General features: G+C 30.7%; 1 protein-coding gene across 1 annotated transcript; it reads left to right on the top strand.

The window, feature by feature from the left end:
• The first annotated feature begins 164 nt into the window (after window positions 1-164).
• On the top strand, window positions 165-24,478 carry LOC144841078 (vacuolar protein sorting-associated protein 41 homolog). The gene is made up of 24 exons (XM_078697261.1): window positions 165-238; window positions 921-1,109; window positions 1,391-1,474; window positions 2,250-2,324; window positions 3,299-3,364; window positions 3,927-3,992; window positions 6,323-6,442; window positions 8,300-8,449; window positions 8,853-8,925; window positions 9,193-9,290; window positions 12,144-12,270; window positions 14,545-14,660; window positions 18,544-18,662; window positions 19,221-19,395; window positions 19,669-19,844; window positions 20,248-20,386; window positions 20,604-20,654; window positions 20,812-21,004; window positions 21,293-21,433; window positions 21,600-21,661; window positions 21,989-22,163; window positions 22,393-22,437; window positions 22,631-22,713; window positions 23,249-24,478. Exons 1-24 carry the CDS (start codon window positions 212-214, stop codon window positions 23,315-23,317), a joined length of 2,619 nt encoding a protein of 872 aa, XP_078553387.1. The 5' UTR covers window positions 165-211; the 3' UTR covers window positions 23,318-24,478.
• The last annotated feature ends 1,066 nt before the right edge of the window (window positions 24,479-25,544 follow it).

Genomic DNA, 25,544 nt, shown 5'->3' on the forward strand with positions numbered 1-25,544 from the left:
AAACATCTATTATGTACATTTTTCTTGATACCGATTTTCATATGATAATGAAATATCATAAGATAATTTGAGCGGAAGAACATTAGCATTTTGTAATATATTAGTATACATTAACATAAGTTTATGTGCTTAGCAGACGATAGCTGCACTCAGCTGCTCTGTGTGTGTGTGTGTGTGACGAACGATGCGAGGAAAGCGCGAGTGACCAACCATGGCAGAAAACACGGAAGCCAAAGAGGTCGGTAAATATTGATTGTAATTTGGTGCAAAATTAAAAGCATATGCATTTTGATAAATATATTACCACTATGGTATCTTATCTACTTATGTAATAGGAACATTTTTTATGGTGATAATATTGTTATTGTTTACACAAAGGCCATTAAAGTTAGGCCTAACGTGCATGGAATATCACTCGTGAGTGTGGCGGGTGGAGTAGGCGCCTGTGCCCTCCGTTAAATTGGTGTCACGAGACTATGTTGGGCCTAGGAAAATGTACTTTTTAGCTGGTGTCACGAGACTGTGTTTGGCCTAGGCCTAGTAGTAAAAATCGAAATGCATAGTATGGCATAGGAATAAATGGAAGGATTATCGAGTAGCTTTGAGCATGATATTGAATAGGCCTAGAGGCCTAGCCTACTAGGGCCTAGGCCTAGGCTAGAAAGTAGGCCTACTACTAGGCCTAGTATGTAGTGCGGAAGCAAGATTGATGGTATCCAATCCAGGATGTCTGTAGTTTTAGTACTGTAGTAGGTTAGGACATGTGGTTTCTGACACTTGTCCTATCATGGAAATCCTGGAATGCGGTCACTAGCAATTTTAGAATGGCACTCAAGTCTTGCTTTTTCTAGCAGTGAATGTTCACTAACTAGGCCTAGGGAGGCTTTTATTAACTACAACCATTTTGTTGTATACTTTAGGAACAATACCTTTCATCAGAAGAGGAAGATTCTGAAGAGGAGGATTCAGAAGAAGATGATGATGATGACAATGAGGATGAAGAAGAAGAGGAAGCTGAGGAACCAAAACTAAAATATGAGCGAATCAGAAATGATCTGGAGAAGATTTTAGAAAAACATGCGGCAAGCTGTATGGCTGTACATTCAAAGGTTTGTCAAGATTGACTCGTCACTTAAATATATATATTGTTCTTTATTGCAATGATCATTATATAATGTAACATACCCCGAAGACTAAAACCACAATATTGACATAGTAAGGCATTATAAAAATTTAAAACATAAAAAGGTCCATTGTAATCCCTAGCATACAATACAAGTCTTGTCCACTTGAATTGACCACTTTTTTTAGATTTGACCAATCCTTCATACATCTGGTTTATATTTCAGTGTACTTTTGCTAATGTTTGAATTCATACATTTTTATTTAGTTTCTAGCAATGGGGACACATTGGGGAACAGTTCATGTTTTGGATCACCAAGGCAACAACATTAATGAGAAAGAAGAAGCTGTTGTAAGTATATTATTGCTGCTGTTTGCACTCTTTTAATTTATAGTGTTCTTGAAGACCATGTGAAATTACTACATTTTCAGCCATCTGCATGCCCAATTTTTCCATGCATCAAAAAAGTTGTATTTCCCAAAAAATGATAATGAGACGGACACGGTGATATATTTATTCTCTTCTGTTATACATATTTCACAAACAAAACTTTCCGTAATGTGAATGTAAAAGTTTAGGCTTAAAAGTGTCTAAGACTAGCTAAGCTGTCTATCTAGAGTTGATGCAACATATTTGCGCATGCTATAAAAATCAGTTGTTGAATGTGTACCAAAATCCAGAAACAAAATATTGAGAGGTGCAGATGAGGGCCATGTATTTCTCTTACACTAAAAACTATGTTATACTTGCATCATGTGCTTGTACTAGTGTTCAGTTATATGCAAATGACATAATAAATGAAAATTATATTTCCACTGATGAATGAATGTGTGTGTGAATGTGATTAATATCTCTGATAATAAAGCCTTTTGTTGAAAGAATCATAAAAGCCTTACGTTAATATCTCTGTAAATCTTGTGTGAACGGGGAATTAAGTTTGCTTCAATGAAAGCCTTTTTTAATGGGTTGTAAATGAACACTAAAGCCAACCTCCTTGCAGACTTATTGCTATAAATTGTGTGTGAAATGGGCTTTACTGTATGTGACAGTGAAATAATTTATAATGAATTAATAATGATATTGGTGAATGCTTAATGTTGAATAACTTTGTGTTATTTGTTATCAGCATACGACGACGGTTAATCAGATTAGTTTGGATCAGAATGGTGACTACATAGCAAGTTGTTCAGATGATGGACGGGTAAGAACGATATATATGTCCAAGTCAGATGCTGATTGACAGATGCCAAATTCCTGTGGCAGATATTCTATGCACGTAGACATATGTCACTCACCGACATACTCCATTTTGATATGACTGTAACAATAACAGTTGTTTTATCATGTTTCTTATGTCCTGTGCATATGTTTTATATCCATCTTTCATTAGTCCATCTATTTCTTTATTCGTTCATTCATCAATACATTCAATCATCCATACATCTTTTCAGTCATTAATCGCTTTATCCATCTTCTTCATTGAAATACCTATTCCTTTATTTTTCCTATCAATCTCTTCATTTCTCCATCCATTTCTTCATGTCTCCATCCATCTCTTCATGTCTCCATCTATCTTTTCATCCATCTTTTCATCCATCTATCTCTTCAGATCTCCATCCATCTTTTCATTCATCCATCTATCTTTTCATCCATTCATCTTTTCATCCATCTATCTCTTCATGTCTCCATCCATCTTTTCATTCATCCATCCATCTTTTCATCCATCAATCTCTTTATGTCTCCATCCATCTCTTTATGTCTCCATCCATCTTTTCATTCATCCATCCATCTTTTCATCCATCAATCTCTTTATGTCTCCATCCATCTCTTTATGTCTCCATCCATCTTTTCATTCATCCATCTCTTTATGTCTCCATCCATCTCTTTATCCATCCATCTCTTTATGTCTCCATCCATCTTTTCATTCATCCATCCATCTTTTCATCCATCAATCTCTTTATGTCTCCATCCATCTTTTCATTCATCCATCCATCTTTTCATCCATCCATCTCTTTATGTCTCCATCCATCTTTTTATCCATCCATCTCGTTATGTCTCCATCCATCTTTTCATTCATCCATCCATCTTTTCATCCATCCATCTTTTCATCCATCCATCTGTTTATATTCTTTAAAATTTATAATTGTTATTTAATTACTGTATCTTATACTGTAGGTAGCTGTAACAGGTCTATACGAATCTGAACACAATGTTGTACAGGTGTTTGATTGTCCTATAAAGGTAAGAAATCTATGATAAGAAACTAAATGGTTTATATACCCTATACCAACAGTATATGGTATTTGACCAAAATTGGATTGTATCCCAACGTGGGCTTATATCTGAAACATTTTTCAGTAATTATCACCTTTGGAAATAAATAATATATTGAACCAAAGTTAAAATATCTAAAACCTTGTAACAATAAACTATATTAAATAAAAGTATTTACTATATCATACATTAAGTTGTTTACTTAAGTCTGTTTCTTTTTTTTTATATTTTCTCTTATACTCTATATTGTAAATATTGTAAATAAAGAATACTGATATGTCACTATATACTGACTCAATCTAATTATCATTTTACTGTGCTACTTTGGCCTTATTTGAAAGTGTACATTATTATAATTTATGATGAAGTAATAAATATTAGTCATAATTTATGATAATGAAGTTTGATGGATGTTGAATGATTTGTGGGCTCTTTACTGTTTTACATCTGCTTTCATTAATCATATTGTTTGTATCTTATTTCATTTTATAATGTAAAAGTTACCTAATATCTTTGTTTCTCATTCTAGGCTGTAGCCCTAGATCCTAAGTTTTCAGTGGGGAGTAGCAGACGTTATGTAACAGGGGGAGACAAGGTAAGTACACTGTGTTTGCTATTTCTTTCTCTGTTGTTCTTGTCACCCTGATCTTTTTAATATTTGTACATGTATTTCAATGTTCAATATCTTCTCGGATATAAATCGTAGGTCCAGTGTACACAAATTAGTCGTGTGCAATTTAAAGAACCTAGTACATCTTTCAAGATGAGTAGGGAGTTACCCCGGTGTTGTACTAGTTCATACTGCCACACACATACACTACTTAAAGTAGGCCTTCTAGTTCCGTTAGTTCCTTCTAGTTTTATTGATATAAATCAATTTGTTGATTGTTGAACTTTTGAAGATGAAGAGCCCTTTTTTATAACATTTATGTACTGTAATCTTGCCTCAGTGTTTACATTTTGTTCTGTTCATGTTCTGTTGAAATTAATGATATGATCTTAGTTCTTAGATGAATTTTTTTTTTAAACATTGGTCTTTAATTGGGATGCCTGTGTATTGTGACCATTTTGACTATTGAATAGTATTACCATTTTAAACCTATGAGGGCGCTATCATTTATCATCAAATTCATTGACCGTAACGTCAACTACTACCAAGGACAAACTATAACACTGTATAATGTATGGAAAAATGATATTGCATTTTTAAAGTGCTTACTGTATTTTGTGAATGAATATAAAATTGTATAAAATTTGTGCCACTAAAGTTATTGAAACAGATGTCCCCAATGCAAGGCCACTATTAACAATACTGGCCAGGCCAAACAGAAAAATATTAACATTATTGAATGTTTCAGTGATGGGCCTCTCAATAGTAATAAGTAGTACAGTAACTTTAGATAATATTGTTCTCTTGCTACACGATAATGCTATCCTATAGATTTACCTATCTGTTTACAACAGCTGTGTACATATGATACCAGTGATAACGTATTGATTATTGTTGTTATGCCTTCTAAGATTTCATATTTGTGTAAAAAAAAACAACACTATGAAATAACTAACACTGCAACAGCAACTGAAATTATTAAATATTTTTATAGAAAATTATAGTACATTTTGTATACTGTTAGAATACTGTAGCAGTATTACTATAAAGTACATTCATTTATGGATTTTCTTTTTTTGTGTGTTAAATTTAACTACACATACAGTAGTAACTGTATTGTAGTAATACTTTCTTTATTCCTAAAGAATCTTTCTTAAAGATCAACAACTGAGTGCTACTGTAGTTAACTAGATTGGTCGAAATTATTATAAACAATGCATGTCATTTTTTCTCTATAATATCATAAGCAACTGTCTACTTAATACATAAGCAGCATGTGACAACATAATATAATAAACATCCTGCAGTGTCATGTATTCTGACATCAACTGTCATCCCATGTGATACTATAGTTGTAAGAGATTATTGAGAGGATTAGGTTAAGTTGATATTTTGAAGTTAGGTGCTATGATAAGCCTATTGCTGTTATCAGACACGATACTGCACAATGTTTATTGTTTTACTAGCCATGATACCGTACAAGAATCGGCTGCAATTAGGACATTCAAAATTAAACTATCCCAAAATAAGAAAATATTTAACTTAAATAAAGGCCTTTTTCCACCTATCCTCATTTAAATCCAATAATCCTATGAATATCTGAAACACATTTTTCCATCCACAACTAAACACACACCTACACTTCTCTTATTTTGTATTTTGAGATATTAATATTTATGATGCCATTAATAATTGAATTAATTTGAATAATAGTGCTGCTTTGATTTACTGCATTTTATTTAATTTACAGTAAGTGTCTATTTGTAAAAATAATGAGGTTTGAGTTTTAGAAAGAAAAAATATATCACTATAGAATCTATGCCATGAGAGTAAAAATGATTTATTGATCTAGAATAAATCGTACTGTAGCTGAATTGAGAAAACGCTTATGTATTCGGGCACGATATATTCTACTTACGACTGGAATATTGCAGTTGATATTTTGAAGTCTACATGTGAATACTTGCCCCATGTAGAGGGTCATAAGAACAAAAACAGAACAGTTAAACACCCCTTTTAAGAGGATACTTTTCCGAGAAATGAACAAGGAGAAATAATGTTTTTAAACTATGGCCAACCCCTATTTAGGGGCCACCCAATTGAGGAGACCCTTTGGTGGGTCTTGAAGGTGTCCCTTAATAGGGGTTCTACTCTACTGGTTATATGCATCGGATCAATTATAAGTTTAATCATGATTAGAAGATTATTTCTTTCATTGAAAAAGGAAAATTAAAATATTTTTCAATTTGCATTTCATTGATTTGTAATTTAAATATATAAATTAATTTGTACTTTAATTAAAACTTGTCTTTCAGTTGCTACTACATGAGAAGGGATTATTTAATCGAAATAAATCGACAGTAATCCACGAAGGTGAAGGTCAAATTAGAAATATTCAGTGGAGGTCATGCTTCATTGCCTGGAGCAATGAATTGGTAAGTTTTTTAAAGGATAACTCCTGAGTTTAAAATTTCTCTGGTTTAATTATAAAATAAGTATTGCAACCATATTGATAATGGAACATTCGACGGAACACATAGACGCTAATTGTAGGCTTGCATCCCAACATACAATGCACACGATCCGTCCATTTTGAAAACAAAAACATCAGGAACCAAATTTTTCTCAATTTAGCATCAAACCAAAATGTTAACCAATGGGTATGTAAGAACTATTCAATTTGTGCAGATTAATTTTTTTTTCAAACAAGGGGAAATCTAAATTTATCTCTTTGTCAGCATTTCAACATTCGTGTAATATGCTCGGCGTGTGTTGCATGCGCGGCACATAGACCTATGCTTCTGTCTTCAAATCAAAACAAGTTGTTAATGCAGATGTTCACAAGGCTATAACTTTATGCAAATTTAAGTAAAAGTAAAATTCATTTAAATGCAGTGTAACCAACGGACAAGCACCGTCTCAAATCAGTTTATGGTTTTGCTTACTCAACTAATTTCAATACAGTGCGACATACAAATTCACAGCACAGTCTCATATATTTAAATATTTCTATGATAGTTTGGCTTGTCTAGTACAGTACGTGCCAAGCTTTTACATTTATTCATTTCAATGCAGTACAGACTTAATAGCATAACACACTCTCATATATTTAAACAGTTTATGATTTCGCTTGTATAATACGTGCCAGGCGTTTAAATTTATTCAATTCATTGCAATGCAGTTGAACCACTAGACTTAGCACAGTCTCGTATATTTAAGCAGTTTGCTGGATTAAATTGTTTCGACGTTAATTGCTTTGCTGTCAAAGATGATAAGATCATTCATCATTACCAAGTAGGATTTAGAATGCTATCAACTTAAATCTATCAAAATGGTATATTATTACAACTGTAATAAGAAATGCTGCACTAAAGCAAAACAAAATAAAAACAAAACAGTTATTTTATATTGAAATTAAGTAGTTAAAAGTACATTAGCGATATTTCAATTCATACAGTAATAATATTTAGTATTTACTGTATTAAGTCATAATAATAATAATTTGTAGGTATGTTTGAAATGGATATTATACAGTTAGCAAGGAAAAAGAATGATGTATTATTTATATTATGTATAAATTCCATGTATATTTAGCTATGAAAAAAATACTACTGTAGTTAGGTACAGTACAGTATCTGTAAACAATATTAAAAAGAAAAAAATTGTGACCGTCAAATGAGATAACATTATGTACTGTACATGATCAATTAACAGTATAACCCATACATTTTTTGTAAACCACAACCAACAAAAAAAATGTAGTTACTGCAGAAACTACAGTAGAAAAATGATCCCTAAGAAAGTTGTGCCTTAAATTACAAAACGAAGTAGATCTTTATCTCTAATTAAAAAAAAGAATTAAACATAATTTACTTTAATCTATGTACAGAATAAACCATTTTCACAAGCACTATTCTCTCTCTATTCTATTTCTATTTTAATCTTTTCCAAATTGTTATTATTATACTAAATTAAAAGCTATTAATAATTAAATGTAAATAAAAAGTTTGAACAAAACTGTTCACATTATTAACAATAACAATCTACTTTTTTATCGATAATTATTAATATGCAAATCTCTGCATTTAAATAAAGAAATCTATTATGCTTACCGGTATAAGTTCCGCATGACAGAGCTTGTGGCCGCCAGATTATGAATCTAAGAGAAATAGAAGGTAAAGAGATGCAAGTAAATTTAAAAATGTGGAATTGATTTTGCAATTAGTTTGATGCTGTGTTTGTGAAGGGATTCTATAACTTTGTTTGATCTTATCTTCCTGCTGCGTCTCTAGGGAGTGAAAGTTTACGATGTGTTGCATAGACAACGAATAACATTCATCCGTCGAGACCACGGTGAAAGTTTACGCTCGGAAATCTATGCTTGTAGCATTTGTTGGAAGGATGACAAAACCCTAATTATTGGATGGGCTGATACAATTAAGGTAAGATACCAGTTACAAATCTAAACCAGGTCAAAGGTTAGCAAACTGGTGGTGGACTGAAATGTGTTGCGCATTTTCCTTCCATGATGCTATATTGAAATCATCCAGACGTTATAATCAATGAGTTTGCAATTTTACTAAACCTTACTATGAGAATCTGTTAATGTTAATTTTCAACTTTTGATAAAATTAACAATAATGACATATATACAATCTTAGTTTTTTCCAAACATTTCTTGTTGTTAGTGTGATAATCCCTATTGCAGCACAGCATGTTCCACCACCAAACGATAGATGAGAATGCATTGAACATGCCTATGTTATGGTCATATGTTGCTTTAACCACTCAATCACTTAACTCGTCATTTATGCATGTTAAGTTGCAAAATATTTTTCCTTCCAGATATGCGTAGTTAAAGACAGATTGCCGTATGAGGCACAAGCAAGGCGGTTACCACTACGTTTCGTTGAAATAGGTAGGCTTAGAATGCAACATCGTCACTGTTTTAACTGGATGAAAGCATTAAATAAGTAGCCCTTGCTTGTGACTAATAATAGTCTCTACTATCATCAGTCTTGTTTTATTGAAAATCAAAATAATTGTTGATGCTGTGCATCCAAAATAGACATTAGTCCTTACAAAACAGCTGTTGATTGACGTGATTGTAAAATTACTTAATTATAACAGTACTGAAATGTACAGTATTTCAATCATCTATTTTTATCTTTCTGTTTTTTTTTAGTATCAATATTTAACACAGATTTCTTTGTTTGTGGAGTCGCTCCTCTTGATGACAAGCTGGTCGTGCTGGCTTTTCTTCGACAAGAATCGAGGGATTCGGTAAGGCATTGCTACCCATTAGTGATAGAACAGAATGATAGTGGCATCATAGTTTACTAATCAAAGTGTCCTAGTTTTAAAACGTTTAAACAAATGTTATTAATGCCCCATAATCTTTTAATGACACACATAAAATAAACTATTAAAAAAAATTGTGCAGGTCAGTAGCCTCTTGCGCTGATCAACACGTTAGGTACTTTGTGGTACATTACCAAGATTTTCAGATTGCCACAATGCGACTTAACTTAAGCTCTGTCTACACTATCACACTACACTATCACACTTTATGTGACAACAAAATGTGATGTGCCCATATATGGACATGATGATGTCATATCACTATAATATTTGGACATACCACTACCATATTTAGGTACATCACACTTTTTTTGTCAAACTAGTTTGATAGTGTAGACAGAGCTTTACACTGATTTCTATATAAGAAGATAATAGCAGTCCTGTATAAACATCACAGTACTAGTGTAGTAGTTAACAAAAAAAAAATCACCGCTACCCATAATCATAATTCTGTTGATGTTGAAAGATAATCAACACTAATAAATTAATCATTAATTACTTCCAGGAAATCAGATAATATGCCTGATTTTTCAGATTCATATTCACACATATTATCTCATTATCATTCATTATTGTTGCAGACTATTTAATAAATCAAATTATAATTTTGATTTCTTAGTAATTGAACTTCAACTATAGATAAAATTATCATGATTCCTTTTAAGGCTTTGATCAGTGCAGATGATAAGAATATTTGGCATTGCTTGTTTATTCTGTCGTCTGGTAAAAGAATCTGCCTCATGATAGAGAAGGCTTAGGTAGTTAGTGCACTGTTTTTCATAATACTGTAATAAAAGAGGAATTACACATTGTCTTAAAAGTATGTAGCTCATGCATGCATTGAAAGATTCTACTGCATGGATGTCTTGTATATCTCTGGCGACATCTTTTTGTAATGCTAGGCTTCTCTTTTTGATGTAAGGCTTCTTTTTGAATTGTCATACAGTACTTCTTTTTGAGATGCCAGGCTTCTTTTTGAAATGCCAAGCTTTTTTTATAAGATGCCAGTCTTCTTTTTGAGATGCCTGGCGTCTTTATAAGATGCCAGGCTTCATTTTGAGATGCCAGGCGTCTTTATCTATCTTTAGTATGCATACTCAATCAGTATGGATATACTGTTTTTTCCTGAAGCCAAATAGTAAAGCATGTCAAAAATATAAGAAAGAAAATCTTGTATTGAATCTATTATAAAAGATTTTGAAAGAAAATTTCATGCTAAACTGATGATTAAGAATATTCTATAGATAAACAAGAGAAATTTGAAAATACTACAAGGTGAATTAAGTGATCATTACATTATGATCATTTCAGTAAATGTCTTTCCATCCAGAAAATAAAATACAATACCTACAGATAACCACAGATAATAGGCCCTTTCATACAGGAACGAAAGGTACTTTATAATGCAACTAACATGAACTCTTAACCTTTGAATGTTAGGCCTGAAGCCCTACCTGTATACCACATGCTTCCATAAATGTATCCTCACATGAATAATATATGTACTAATTTGATTTATTTGAATTTCTATTAATTTCCTGCGGTCTAAAGCAAGCCACATGTTACTAGGCACTTCTTGTATGCCCAGAATTATTCCCATATCCATCACTCTTTCCTGTTTTAAATTGCTGATGCATAACACCAGCCAATGATGGATGGGGTCATGGTATCTAATGATAAATGTAGGCTAAGGTGGAATCAGTTTTTTTCTTTTTTTTCACAATGTTCATTACTACAAACCTTTTAGATAAGATACTGTAGATGGAGAAAACTGCTTTCTTTTTTCACAATGTTCATTACTGCTATCTGAAAAACTAATTTCTTTTTTCACAATATTCAATGCTCCAAACTACTAGGTGGATTTTTCACAATATTTATTATTACAAAAAATTGATATAGATATTTGGAGAAAAAATGTTTTGATTGATACAGATAGGTGAGAACAAAATTTTTTATCTTTCCACAATGTTCATTACTACAAACCATTGAGAAAACTGCTTTCGTTTTTCACAAAGTCTATTCCACCATTAATATGAATTGAAAAAAGGTTTTCACAAATGTTATTACAGCAAACCATTAATAGGATAGGTGAAAGAAAATGTTTTCTTTTTTCACAATATTCATTACTCCAAACCATTGATAGATAGGTGGGGAAAAAATGTTTTCTTTTTTCACAACATTCATTACTCCAAACCATTGATACAGATAGGTGTGTAAAAAACTTTCTTTTTAACAATATTCTAATAAATTAAACATAAATCCACTGCACCTGTTGTACACATATAGTGTATCACACTTAATTTACATCATTTTTTGAAATTTATTAGCAATAAAATATCAAATCATTTTTACATTTTAATAATTTATTGAAACATAAAAAAAATATATAATTGGTGTAATGTGTGTTCAGTAAGTATTTTAAATTGGGTCAAACGTATGTTTAACATGACTATCTTTTCTAGGTCAGATATTCTGTCACTCCTCTAAAGCATGGGTGTATGTCACCACCTTCAGTTCATTGCTTTACTTAAACATTTACTGAACTGGCAATAGGGTCTATGGTAATAAATTGGACAGTGAAAATGCTCTAAGCTTGTGTGTTTTAAAGCCTTTTTTCTGTATGATAAAAACTCTGATTAGAAAAAATTTTGTGTTATCCTCTACCTATGTGACTATTGGGCCTCAAGAAAAGTCTGGTTTTTGGAGAGTTTCCGGTTTCCAGAGAGTCTGGTATTGGGAGAGTTTACTGTATATTTATTGTTATTTTTTGTACAGGAGAATGAATCACAAAGACCACAGTTGAAGATTATTGATCCCAAACCAGACGATTATGAAATAATTTCAAGTGACGCACTCTCAATACGAGGATTCCAAAAATACGAAGCAAACAATTATCATTTAGGTTAGTAGAACACACTTATTATTTTGTATGACATCGCACGTTTATTAGGTCGTTGCAAGCAGGTGGTCTGGTTATTGCAAGTTGCATATTTTAAGGAATTGAGGTAAAAATACCCTAACATTTTTAACCAGATTAAAATTAATTTAATGTTGTGAACACAATATTGGCGAACATAAAATGTGGTTTCCAGGTAGTTAAAACACAACTAAGTATTGTACAGTGATGATTACATATCGGATAAATGTTTAAAACAATGTACAGATAAAAACATCTAAAATTGCAGCGATTCACATAACGTAAAAGAAGAATAAATAAAATAAATTTTAATCTTTGGAAAGAAAAGGATACATAATGATTATAAAATTTAATTTGATGAATTCATCTGCATTCTCCAAATTATTTCAATATTGTTTTATTGTTCCTATCTGTAGAATTTCTCTTTAAAATTTTAATACATGATATATACATATTTCCTGTATTAATTAATTAAAAAATTAATTTCCTGTTGAATTACCTATTAATTTTATAGTAAAATGTCATTGACTCTTCCCACACAGTTGAATTATATATCTGTTTTTACAAAAGTCATTTATTTTTCTAACATTTAACAGGTTAAATTTTAACTATTCATATTGCATTCTGTCTAATACATTGTTTTTCTAATATTCGTTTCATAAAGTTCAAGTTAGTTCTGTTAAAACTGAATAAATAAACACTCAGACCATGATATAAAAATTGAACAACCACAAAATAAAAGAATGTATTCAAAATGTATAATTAATGTATAAGGCAATCTTTGTTTATAAACGTTTTGTACAGCCTTCTCAAGACAATATATTTGTTTTAACAAAACATTACATAATTTGGATTTTGTAATGTAAAAGAAATTTGTTGAAATTGTTTAAAAAAATTCCATTCCATTTAAAGAATTTGATGGACAAAAAAAGATTTGTTTCACAGGATGAAATAATTTATGGTTATACTAGTAGAAAGAAATATTAGCATTTGAATTTTGCTTGGTTTCAATTGCATTGACATCACACCCACTCAATTATAACCACTGATAGCCTAATAGAGTACAGTAATAAATAATTATTAATTTACAATTGAATGAAAAACAAATAAAAATGAAATATATATTAATAAAATAATGATAATAATACACAAACAATTATATGAAAATAGTCATTAAACAATCATTAACATTCCTGATGATGATCAAATAAAGATTGAAACTTTCCTCTTATTATTTGGAGTTAGGTTTATACCATGTCATTCAAAGATAGTGATTCAATGAACACACTTTCTTCTACATGCCCATAATAAAATATATTTTCTCAATCTTGTCAAAACCTGATGCTAATCGAACCATTATTCATATCGGATATTCATAATCCCTGGTATCTTTTTCTCAATAAAATTTGGAAAATTAAATTTATTCCAAACTTCTTAACATATGTTTTGATTTTGTGCATTTTGTTTGTTGTCACTTATTTCGGTGACATTTTCTCTCGTGACGGCTTATTTTTTTATGTCAATCTATCCCATGACAATGACATATGTGTGATTTAGATATCCTGTTATGTTGTTGTCATGAATATTTGTTTTGCAAGATTTTTGAAATCTTTGTACTAGTTCTCATCAGTTTTTAAAGGTAAAAATTGGTCGATGTATTCATTCATATGACTGTTAATGTCACTATTAAGATAATGTACATTTTATATACAGTACTTACCTTTATTAGTATTAGTATAATCATTTATTTGATCAAAACTTTATTGTGTAAAATCAAAATCATGTTAATGACAGAGCTCATATAAAGATACTGTACATATAACACAGAGGCTGCCAATATACCTGCCCTATTTATTCAACCAGCATACTATCCATATAATACAACATATAAACATGAACAATTTTGGGCAGCTTAAGTAGTTTACAATCAAATGAGCCAACTACCCCTTAATGAGACTAACTACTAATTAAAAAATATAGCAAGAATTAAAAAACGACTGTACATACATGGTTTTCTCTCCATCTAAGATTTATTTATAGATGTAAACCTACTCTAATATTATTGGCTACCATGTTCAGAGTTATTTAGTTACCAAGTTGTAATGTACCTACCAAAATGAGTCCTCCCACCCCATTTTTATAATGGTAGAGTCCATTATTAATGGCTTTTGTTCTGGTAATTAGTGTACAGTATTAAATGTCTTTTCCACATTTTATTTTAATAATAAATTGGTTTTTTTTTTCTACTTTAATATTTAGAATATATTGAAGATGAATGTACTTTCCATATTGTTAGTCCTAAGGATGTTGTGGTTGGACGTCAGCGTGATATGGATGACCACATCGCTTGGTATATGGAAAATGATAAATATGAGGTAGGAATATTAATCACAATATACATTGTGCTTAAGAATAGATGCAGTTGGCGGTTATAAGTGAAATGATGAATGAAACCGGGAACCATGTGTCTGTATAAATAAAAATGCAGAATTTAAACTGTTTTTCGCCTTGTCATTTATTTAAAAACCCACATGAACCCAGATTCTGTTTAGTAGATTCTAATTATTACCGATAACTCAATTTGAGGGCAGTAGACATTTATGGTATTTGTGGGAAAAAAGTGTCTTATGAAATATTTTAAAAATCAGCATACATTTTGATCAGCTTTTGGGACTTGCTTTTTGAGAGATATTGAATGTGTAGAAAATAGGGTTTAGATCATCAGTTAATTGCTACTTAGAATTTAGTCTATCAATGCTTGACTTAAGCCAAAGATACATTTCCTTGCATGTTGAAGTTTATTTTAAATAACATTTCTCAGGTATTAAAGAGCAAGTGAGCCTCAAACCCTTGCCGATGTATGTATAGGTATTACGGTTCTACTGTTCCATGTTAATAATCCACTCCCTAATCTTCATCTGTTCTCTCTAAAACCATTCCCATATCATGTTTAACACATTTTAGACTGATTTTAAATATACCAAGGCTAAAAAGTGTATACTATGTTAGATTGTATACTTTGCTACTGGTTATAGTGAGTTTCTCCATTATCGATTTTTCTCTTTTTACGAAAATTAATATAATTCATGATTTATTTATATGACACAGAAATATAATATTGAGGGTGGCTGGCATAAATATATAATGTAATATGAAATTGTATATTTATGGATCCTCAATGGAATGAAAGCAAGAATTTAAATTAGAAATATTATTTATAGAATTGTCTTCAAATGCTTCCCATTAATCATTGAATAATTTGAATAGCAAAACTGACACAAAATAAATTGAAATATTATATATTATATAACACCTAAATAAATTCCTGTCATTTGATTGGACGATTGTGGGTCACATGGCGTGCAATAGTACGCACTATTAAACGATCGTTTAATAGTACTTTTTTAAACATTTTGTGTACGAAAAAAAAAAACGTTTCGCGGATGAAAAAAAATTTAGAATACAAAAATTACATTGAAATACAACAGCGCCACCTGTCGTCCTGCCTCTGTTTGTAAACACCACCGCGAGATATGCAAAAGCAGCAGATTTTTGTGTACGATTTGGAGATATATGTACTAATTTCATTCAAAAAGGCATTTAAATTAGCTTTAGATCGTTTTTAGGATTTTGATTACTTAATGGGGACATCCCTACAAGACGTGGAATCGTTGTAAAAACCATAATTAGTCAAGATAAGTTCCAATTGTCTGTCGAAGTTTTGCCTTTCAGCCAATCTAGCCTAGTACTACTACACTAGGTCTAGCCTAGCTAGGCCTGTTAGTATTAGGCTAGGCCTAGCCTAGGCGTTTTAGCCTTGCTAAGCATAGGATTATTTGGTTGTTTGTTGACATAATTAACACTAAAGTAGGTGTGTTTATAAAATCCATATAAATATAACATTAACATTTAATATTATAATATTACTGTTTTAATCAATCTGAATGAAATGTAGGCCTCTTGGCTAGGGCTACCTTATATTTGATTCAAATGACAGGAATCTATTTAGATGTTATATAAAACAAATAATGAATGTTTAATATTCGTGTAATGGTACAAATAATGGCATTTGGTGAATGATGAAAGGTTACATCAACTCGGCGTTGCCTCGTTGATATAACCTTTCATCATTCACCTCATGCCATTATTTGTACCATTACACTCATAAACATTCATTATTTGTATATTAAATAATATTTTGTTATTTTGTCTAGACAAGATTAATTTGAAATCTGACTTTTGTAATTATACTCTGTATAATAGAATTTTAGAACATCAAATTCAATAAATCAAAAATTGTATTTGTGAATTCATTTTGTAACGTTTACGGAAAATGAAAACACATTTATGTTTAATTTTGTTATACAGTTACCTGATTCACAAAACGTAACAAAATGTTACAACTCGCCGGTAATCTTATGTTTTACACACACTAGTATTTGATGATGTACTGTACATTTTATGCACACATAATTGTATCGATACCAATGTAAACATAATAAGCCCTTGTGTAGTGTAAATAAATCTATTAAATTTACCCGAAAAAAGAAAACCAAACACAATAATTATTTCCTTTATAAAAAATAGACAGAGAATATAAATTGGCCATTTTTGGGAAAAATCCCTATACTATATTTATTTATTCAATTTCTGCCATATACAATACAAAGCAAAAAAAAGAAAAAAAAACAAAATAAAGGCAAGGAAAGACCAAAAAGGTGGTAAACACCTATGCTAGTTGATCAACCCAGAACAGTGCACAGAAATAAACCAAAACAAAATTACATTCTACAAGCATCTACAAGAAAGCGACCAACTACACACATTTTCAACATCAAAATTATTTAATTGAGATAATTTAATAATTTATATACATATATATTAATCAGAGGCCAACTGTAACAATACAGATTTTTCATTAAATTATAATGAAAACTTAAGCACAGACAATATTGTTCCCCTAACAAAATATTTGTAACAATTTTTTTGTTGAATATGCCATTTTTGACATATACATAACATAATAGTTATTTACTGACCAAAAACTGGATCGAAAAAAAATTAATTTTCCTGAAAAAATGTAATTTAAAGCAAAAAATACCTAAATTCTCTGTCAGACAATGGTTGTTGTTTAAAATTAACCGTTTATTTTTTCTTTTTATAAGTGAAATAAATGCTATTTTTTGTTGCTTTTATTTTTCTACAGGAAGTGAATAACTTTCTTAATAACTGCAAAATGGCCTATTCAAAGTCTGATTTTATTAACCTGTATTTTTCATGTTTTTGGGGGACAATACAATTGCAATCAAATGTTTATGCTCTATATTGAAAATGAAAATAAAACGAAGTCGGTCACAGAAAGGTAATTTCATTAAAGCAAGCGTTGTGATATAAACATAGACCACACACACAGTAATCAACATTTATGAAACCATGCACACATAAATGGGAAGAAGCAATTATATTTCAGGAAATATAAATTATTTACTATTTCATAAATAGGTACTAGATTATTTGCTCTTTTTATGTAATTGTCTGTGAGTGATTGATGATTGTCTAGAATTAGGTGACTTAGTTTCTTGTTTATTGTTCAACTGTTCAAAATATTTTTTTTTTCATTTTATGGATTCAGGTTAGTGTTTTGTCTTCCAACATTTATGGTTTTTTAACTAACTAGCACAAAAAATAGATTAAATTAAAAAATAACTGCATGTGCTTAGTTAAATTGCAATTTTTATTGCTTGGATAACTTCAAAATCATAGAATTAAAAATCATAACCAAATTTCCAATAGGTGTTTATTCTAAGTAACAGTAATATACTGAAATATTCTCTCCATTCAACCAATGCAAAACACATTCATTATTTGTTTTCTAACACACCCATTGTTCGAAGGTCTAATAATTATCATTGGCCAAGTCTAGGCCGAGAAGCAAAGCCATTTCAAAAGGCATTAACTCTGGATACAGAATAGAACAAAGTCACAAACTACAGGTTGAAATTCGAATGCTGATCGGTTGTCAACTCTTGTGGCAAACAACAAAAAGCTGAATTTATTATTAAAAATACATCCAATAATAAATATAGATTTTTCGTTCAGTAGAACTAATTAGTAATACTGATACATCTTCTAGTCTTTGTTGAAACAAAATATTATGTTAGCTCACATGATTTAACCTTATTCATCTGTCTGTTATGTATCAAAATATTGAATAAATAAATAATTATTTTATCAAATGTTTTTTGTTTGTTTGTTTAGGAAGCATTGGAAATGGCAAAAGAAAATAGTAAAGATTTGGTTCGTCACAATGTACTAGATGTTGGCAAAACATACATCAACTCACTTATAGAAAATGAAGAGTTTGAAGATGCTGCCAGGTAATGTCTATAAAAGTGTTTGTTTCATATATAATGTGTGCAAACTTGGAACACTTATTTTGTTATCCTGGTCTGTAAAAAGAGAGATGTGCCAATTTGTTACAACTGTGGACGAATGATAATATAATTACCTTTATTTACTGTAGTCTACATTGCAGATGATATGAAATACATTATCAATATCATTACTATGTACTGACAGTAGTTCAGCTCTGTCTACAAAATGTATGTGACAAAAGAATGTGATGTGCCCATATGGACATGATGATGTCATATCACTACCACATATTTGGGCATATCACTACCATATTTGGGCACATCACACTTTTTTCAAACTGGTTTGATAGTGTAGACAGGGCTTTATGTAGTTAGAAAAAAAGCAAGAATGTATCATTTTACTAATGAATGGATCTCTGTTTGTGTAAAGTGTCATTTCAATATTCTGGCATGTCATTTCAGGGCCTTTTGTAAATACATTTTTATAGATATGTATAAAAAAAATTGTATATTGTTTATTTAAACAAAATTTAATTTTCCCTTTTGTTCTCTCATTTGCAGTCTGTGTAGCTCAGTATTTGGAAAGAACAAGGATTTGTGGGAAGAATGGGTATATATCTTTGCCAAGATTCAACAATTGAAAGTGATCAGTCCGTACATTCCTCTACAAGATCCACGGTTAAGTAAAGCTGTCTATGAAATGATACTCAACGATTTTCTACGTACTGATCTGCAGGTACTGTACATTTTGTTTTCTTTTTCACATTTCTTTTAATTTAGTTTACTTTTAGTTAATATCTCAACCATTTATTTATCAATACAACACAATTTTCATAGTGACATTTTTGTTGTCATTGTCATCAAAGAACACTATGACATCCAAATGAAATATCAAACCAGAAAAATGTTTGTTTGTTGTTAAAGTTTCAAGAGTATGTAATTCTGTAATTAATAAAGGTATGTAATTTTGTAATTAATAACAAATTTATTATTTTGTTTGGTTTTACAGGGATTTCATAGATTAATCCGTAGGTGGCCCCAGGATTTGTATGATTTGATGACTATAGTTAGTGCAGTTAAGGATAGACTACGTGAGCTACCTAATGATTGCATTCTGATGCAGACACTAGGGGATCTGTACTCATATGATAAGAGATATGATAAAGCTCTTGCTATATATTTAAAGTAAGAATTTTATAGTGTAATTATTTATAATAATTAAATGTATTATTTGGAGCAAACATTCATTAAGATAGGGGTGAGGAGAGAGTTGTTTAACATTGTGATCAGTGTTAAGTTGTAACATTTTTAGTTGAAGTTGAATGTATACTCAGTCTTAAATATGTCAACTCAAATGTTGACCTCTCTTTGACCTGTTGTTTAACAAGTAGAAAGAGTTCAATGAACCGGAACTATGGCTTTTATATTTTAGAATAATACGGAGTTTCATCTTGAGTACCAATATCAATGTTTAATTTTGTACGTGCTCATAAGATATTTAGTTTTTAAAATACTGTTATTGTACTGTTTTCTATGGATATAAATTTCATTGGCAATTTGCATGAAATATATTTGTTCTTTTCGAAAGGCTTGGTCATAGTGAAGTGTTTGAATTGATCCAGAAGTACAACCTCTTGCATTCTATTCAAGACAAACTGGTGATGCTGATGCAACTGGATGCTGACCAGGCTCTGCAGATGTTAGTTGACAATGTCAGTATAGTACCGGTAAGTGAACACAGTATCACTCTCCAAGTTCCTGGCATCTGATGTTTTCATTTTCATCTTTCATATAGAATATTCATTAAAAAGTTTGCTCATTTAAAAAAAAAATACCTATAAACACAAATGCTTATTATGGTTATGACATCGTTTATTAATTGATCATTGCTTCTATCATTTGTTTTATTTAGTGTTATTATTATTTTTGATGTTTTTTTTTCAGATGAAAGTAGTGGTTCAGCAATTTAAGGAACACCCTAAATTTCAATATCAGGTAAATGGGAACTTTTTGCAATTTTTTTTTAGGACCCCTAATTGGGTGCGTAACAATTTTTCAGAAAAGATGCTTTCACTACAAGTTTCCCCTTTTGAGAGAGGTGGGTTTCTGGAAGAGTTGACTGTAATTATATATATATATATTTTTTGCCTAGTACCTAGATGCTGTGTTTGTGAAAAGTCCCCACGCAGGTCAAGATTTCCATGCTCTCCAAGTCAGTTTATATGCCGAGTTTGACCGAACAAAGTTACTACCATTCCTTAGAAATAGCAACTACTATCCTCTGCAGAAAGCATTAGAAGAATGTGAAATGAGATCTTTCATTCCAGAAACTGTTTTCTTATTAGGTAAGACATTCTTGTTCAATACTTTAATCTTCATGCGTACAGACAAGCCTCTAAGGACCTGTTTCTATTGAAAAATGATAAACGAAAAAAAAATATGTTTTATAAAAAATGATAAAATTAGATAAAAGAAAGTTAAAATAAATATAAACTTTTCTAAAAAGGTCTGTTCTACTGGCTTTCGATCATAAATTTACTTAGCTAACATTATGTACACCCGTTTAAACCTCCCATTTGTGCCTTGAATTTTGTTTTATACCATTATTGTTAATGTGACTATTTTCTGTACAGGTCGGATGGGTAACGCAAAGAAAGCACTGAATTTGATCATGGTAGGACTGGGGGATGTGGACCGTGCAATTGAATTCGCTAAGGAGCAGGATGATGTTGAACTCTGGGATGACCTTATCACACATTCCATGGATAAACCAAGTTAGTATTTATTACTTTTATAATCCGAAAAAGCCATTATGATTCTATGTTTTGAAGTTTATTTGTTCATCTTCATTCCAAATGAGGGTGTGTTTTTATATTTGTTGCTTTTAGATGCACAATTTTATTTATTTGTATTACTCATTGATATCTTTCTACCTCACAGGTTTTCTCACAGGGTTACTAAACAATATAGGAACTCATGTGGACCCTATCATTCTGATAAAGGTAATAACATAGTTTCAACACAAGATTTTTTTTATAATACAGTAAAAACCTTTTTATGAAGACACATTTGGGTCTCAACAAACAGTCCCCTTAATATGGGTTTGGCCGTAGTAATAATATATTATATAATATATATAATAATATTATTACACCGGTCATTTTTGGATCATAACATGTATGAAAACATACTCCCATAATGTTGCTGGTGATAGTCATATGATTCAAACCCATATTTCATTTGTCTCTCGAGGAAAGCCCATTAACAAATCTTAATTTTAAAGAACATGGGTTGATGATCACCTTGCAAAATTTATTTTGCTTTTACAGAGAATTAAAGAGGGACTTGAAATTGAAGGTTTAAGAGATTCCTTAGTAAAGATACTACAAGACTTCAACCTGCAGATGTCGCTACGCGAGGGCTGCAAACGGATTCTGGTGTCAGATTGCTTCTCATTGATGGACAGGTTGAATAAAGTGCAGAAAAGGGCAACAAGAGTTGATGGTATGTACTGTTGAAATGGCCCCAGGTGGGATGACAAATTATCTGTCTGGTGTGGAGTGTGATGACACAAATCCATGTGACAGACAACATGTGACATCATCTAATAATAAGATTAAAATAAGATTTAAAATACAAGTTTTTAGTCTATAATGTTTCATGGACACACAATAAGTTTCAATATGAATATTAAACACTAACGATGTAAATTTATTAATTTTTTTTTGTGTAGATTTCAAGCGATGCGATTGTTGTCATGATTTGCTGGTTCAATCAAGTAAGATAAAGTTTTTTTTATAGCTTTAAAAAAGTTCTATTTAATATTTTAATCATATTAAAATTTCATTAAAGTGTGTTGACCAATGATAATTATGAAATAAAAAAAACAAGCATTAAATATGATACAAATTAAATGGCATCGTGCTATATGATTACTAAATATTTTAGTACTTCTTATATATTTCTCTTAGATTTCCAAGAGATAACAATGCCAATAATTGTGTTCTATTGTCATCATGTCTTTCATGAAGAATGTCTTCCAGCGTATAACATGGTAAGTTTATCATACAAATGTAGCGCATCACGTTGTATTGATTGATATTGATAATGTTGCTGCTATATCAAGTCTATCTTAAATATATTAATTTTGTATATCATACCCAACTCAATTGATTAAAGTGTTGTATCAATGGTCTTCAGTATTCCTCATATGCACTTTACGAATATAAAATTTCACACAGTGGAAATGCCACCATTTGCAAGATGCAGAGTAATTATATACAGATTTAAATTTGCCATACAGGCTATTTATATATTATTACAAGCTTTTGACTTGAACATGGCATAAAGCTGAAATATTAAACAAACAATGAACGTTTATGCGATGGTACAAATAATTTCATGAGGTGAAATATGAAATTCTATTTTCACAAGATGAATGCAAAAAAGTACTATTACACAATCATTAAATGGTACGTACTATTGTACACCATGTGACACAAAATTGTTCAATCAAATGATAGAAATTTATTTGTTATATGTTTTAATAAATAATAATAATACTGTGTATTTAATATTGCTTTTTGTAGGAGAGCTGCATGATATGCCATTCACAGCGACGGAGGCCAGGTAGCGGATTTGGGCTAGGAGTGAAATAGCATATTGTAGTAGATTCCAGATAGTAAATTACTGGATTTTGATATAATCGCACATGAACATAACATACTGTAGTATATATATAGTGGACGTGTGTTTGAATATAACAGGTCTTGTATCAGTACTGTATAACAATTATTTTGATATAAGTAATGCTGGAATGGGCTTCTTTTTTTAAATGGAATTTAATGAAGTTTAAGTTCTTTTAGCAGTGTTTAATGAATATTTTTTTCGTATTTTTATATATATTCAGCATGCAATTATATCATATATTTTGTAACAATAAAGAGGTGGAGGCTGAAGCTTGGTTCGCACTAGGACGAAAGAGTTGACCAATGACAAGCAACATTTAGAATAATCCATCACCTGTGATTGGTCAAATTTCTTGCTCTGCGTCCTAGTGGGAACCAAACTTGAATCTAGAGATATATAGGGTATTTATAGAGGCTAGAATAGGTTAGATGAAAACACAAGTGGACTATTTACACATTCCATGTTTCCCTAGTGTGCTACTGCTGCAAAGCAAACGCAATCTACCTTTATGATGGTTTCTAAATAATAGATAGGTTTGTTATAATATTCAGTGTGCCAATTAAATTTATAAGTAACAATTCTTACATTTGATATATACCCCTGTGCCAAGTAAGTTAGTTGTTGTTAGCAACAACATACACTGTTAACAGAAATACAATAGACGAGTATAGATGATTGTTTTTAACTGAATAGAAAAATATAAACAGTCAAAGGGAATATGACTTGAATTGTGTTTTGTTTTTGGTATGGTTGTAGTTATACTGTATTAGAAAAAATTGAATTTATAATGACATACAATAAGTTTTAGGTTTCACCACAAAAATCATGGTTAAATGTATTATCTATTATACTGGTGCTTTTAGCTACTAAATTCTCATAATCTCATAATATTGGTTGATATATATGTTTTCAGTGGGGGATCCAGGGTTTTGAAATAGGGCATAACAGACCTAAACATTATAAAATTAAGTGCTGAACTGAATATTTCTCTGTTTACATTTACTGTACTGAAATTTATGGAGTTTTATAATTAAATGGGAATTTATTATATTGTAAATGTATTGTATATATTATGAACAAATGTATAATTGACACGTAATCATACAAGAAATATATTAATTAATGATTTATTTTATTTTGCTATTCAAATAAAAAAATACAAAACAAATCTATATTGTAACAAGTTTTTAAAATATTTACTATTATCAGAATTGCACACAATAGGAATTTATCAACCTTAAAAATACTCCTTGTATGTACATCTTGCATACAGGTTTTATATAACTACATAGTATAGTACATCTGTAAGTACAGTATTTTTTTCGACACTACATATTATATTGTTGATTTTGTACGAAAATATAAAATTATTAATCATAAATTCTTTAACCTCATGGCAACACGGATTTAACAAGGTAATCACTACAGCTTCAAGCCCCACCCATTTACATGGATAATTTTGATTTCATGCTACCAACATTGTTATGGATGCACCAGGATGATGCACATTGAGGTTGTTTACAAAAGGGCTGAGCTTGGACAATTTTTTTTCTGTGAATAAGGTTTAAGCAATAATATACTGTACATATGTCAATGACAAAGTATAGTCCCAGTGGGCCTGGGTATGAAATTTACACTGGACTGTAATAATGGAATTTACCAAACTCTGTTGGAATTTAGCCTCAATTAGGAGGCGGGATTATAGTCCGGTCACATTTGTCCTGGTACAATGGATTTTACAAGCACTGTTTTAATGTTATGGTATTAGGAATCAAAAATAATATTGTACACATTTCCTGATGATCATCAAGTTTGAATTTTACAAGCAAAAAATACATTTATATCACAATGCACCATATAAGGGGCAACTACAGGGTCTACTGCTTCATCAGAATTAAAGTGAACATATTGTCATTTTTGATGAAAGGTAAAATATTGCCAAAACAAACTGTATATCAAAGTTTATTTTAAAATAATTGTAAAATACAAGGTGGAGATTTGTCCCAAAGTTTTTCGATTGTGCTCGCCTATGTCAGAATTAACCATAATTTATATATAGATTGTTTTTCGTTCAGAACCCTGTACTGGACACTGGCATAAAAAAATATAATTAAAAAATGTACTACAGTATGTAATTTAAATAGTTATATAACATATAATTTACAAATATGTTTTTCTTATTTTAACTAAAAATAA

Source organism: Antedon bifida, chromosome 4 (assembly GCF_963402885.1).
Source record: "Antedon bifida chromosome 4, ecAntBifi1.1, whole genome shotgun sequence".
In the NCBI taxonomy this organism is placed as follows: Eukaryota; Metazoa; Echinodermata; class Crinoidea; order Comatulida; family Antedonidae; genus Antedon; species Antedon bifida.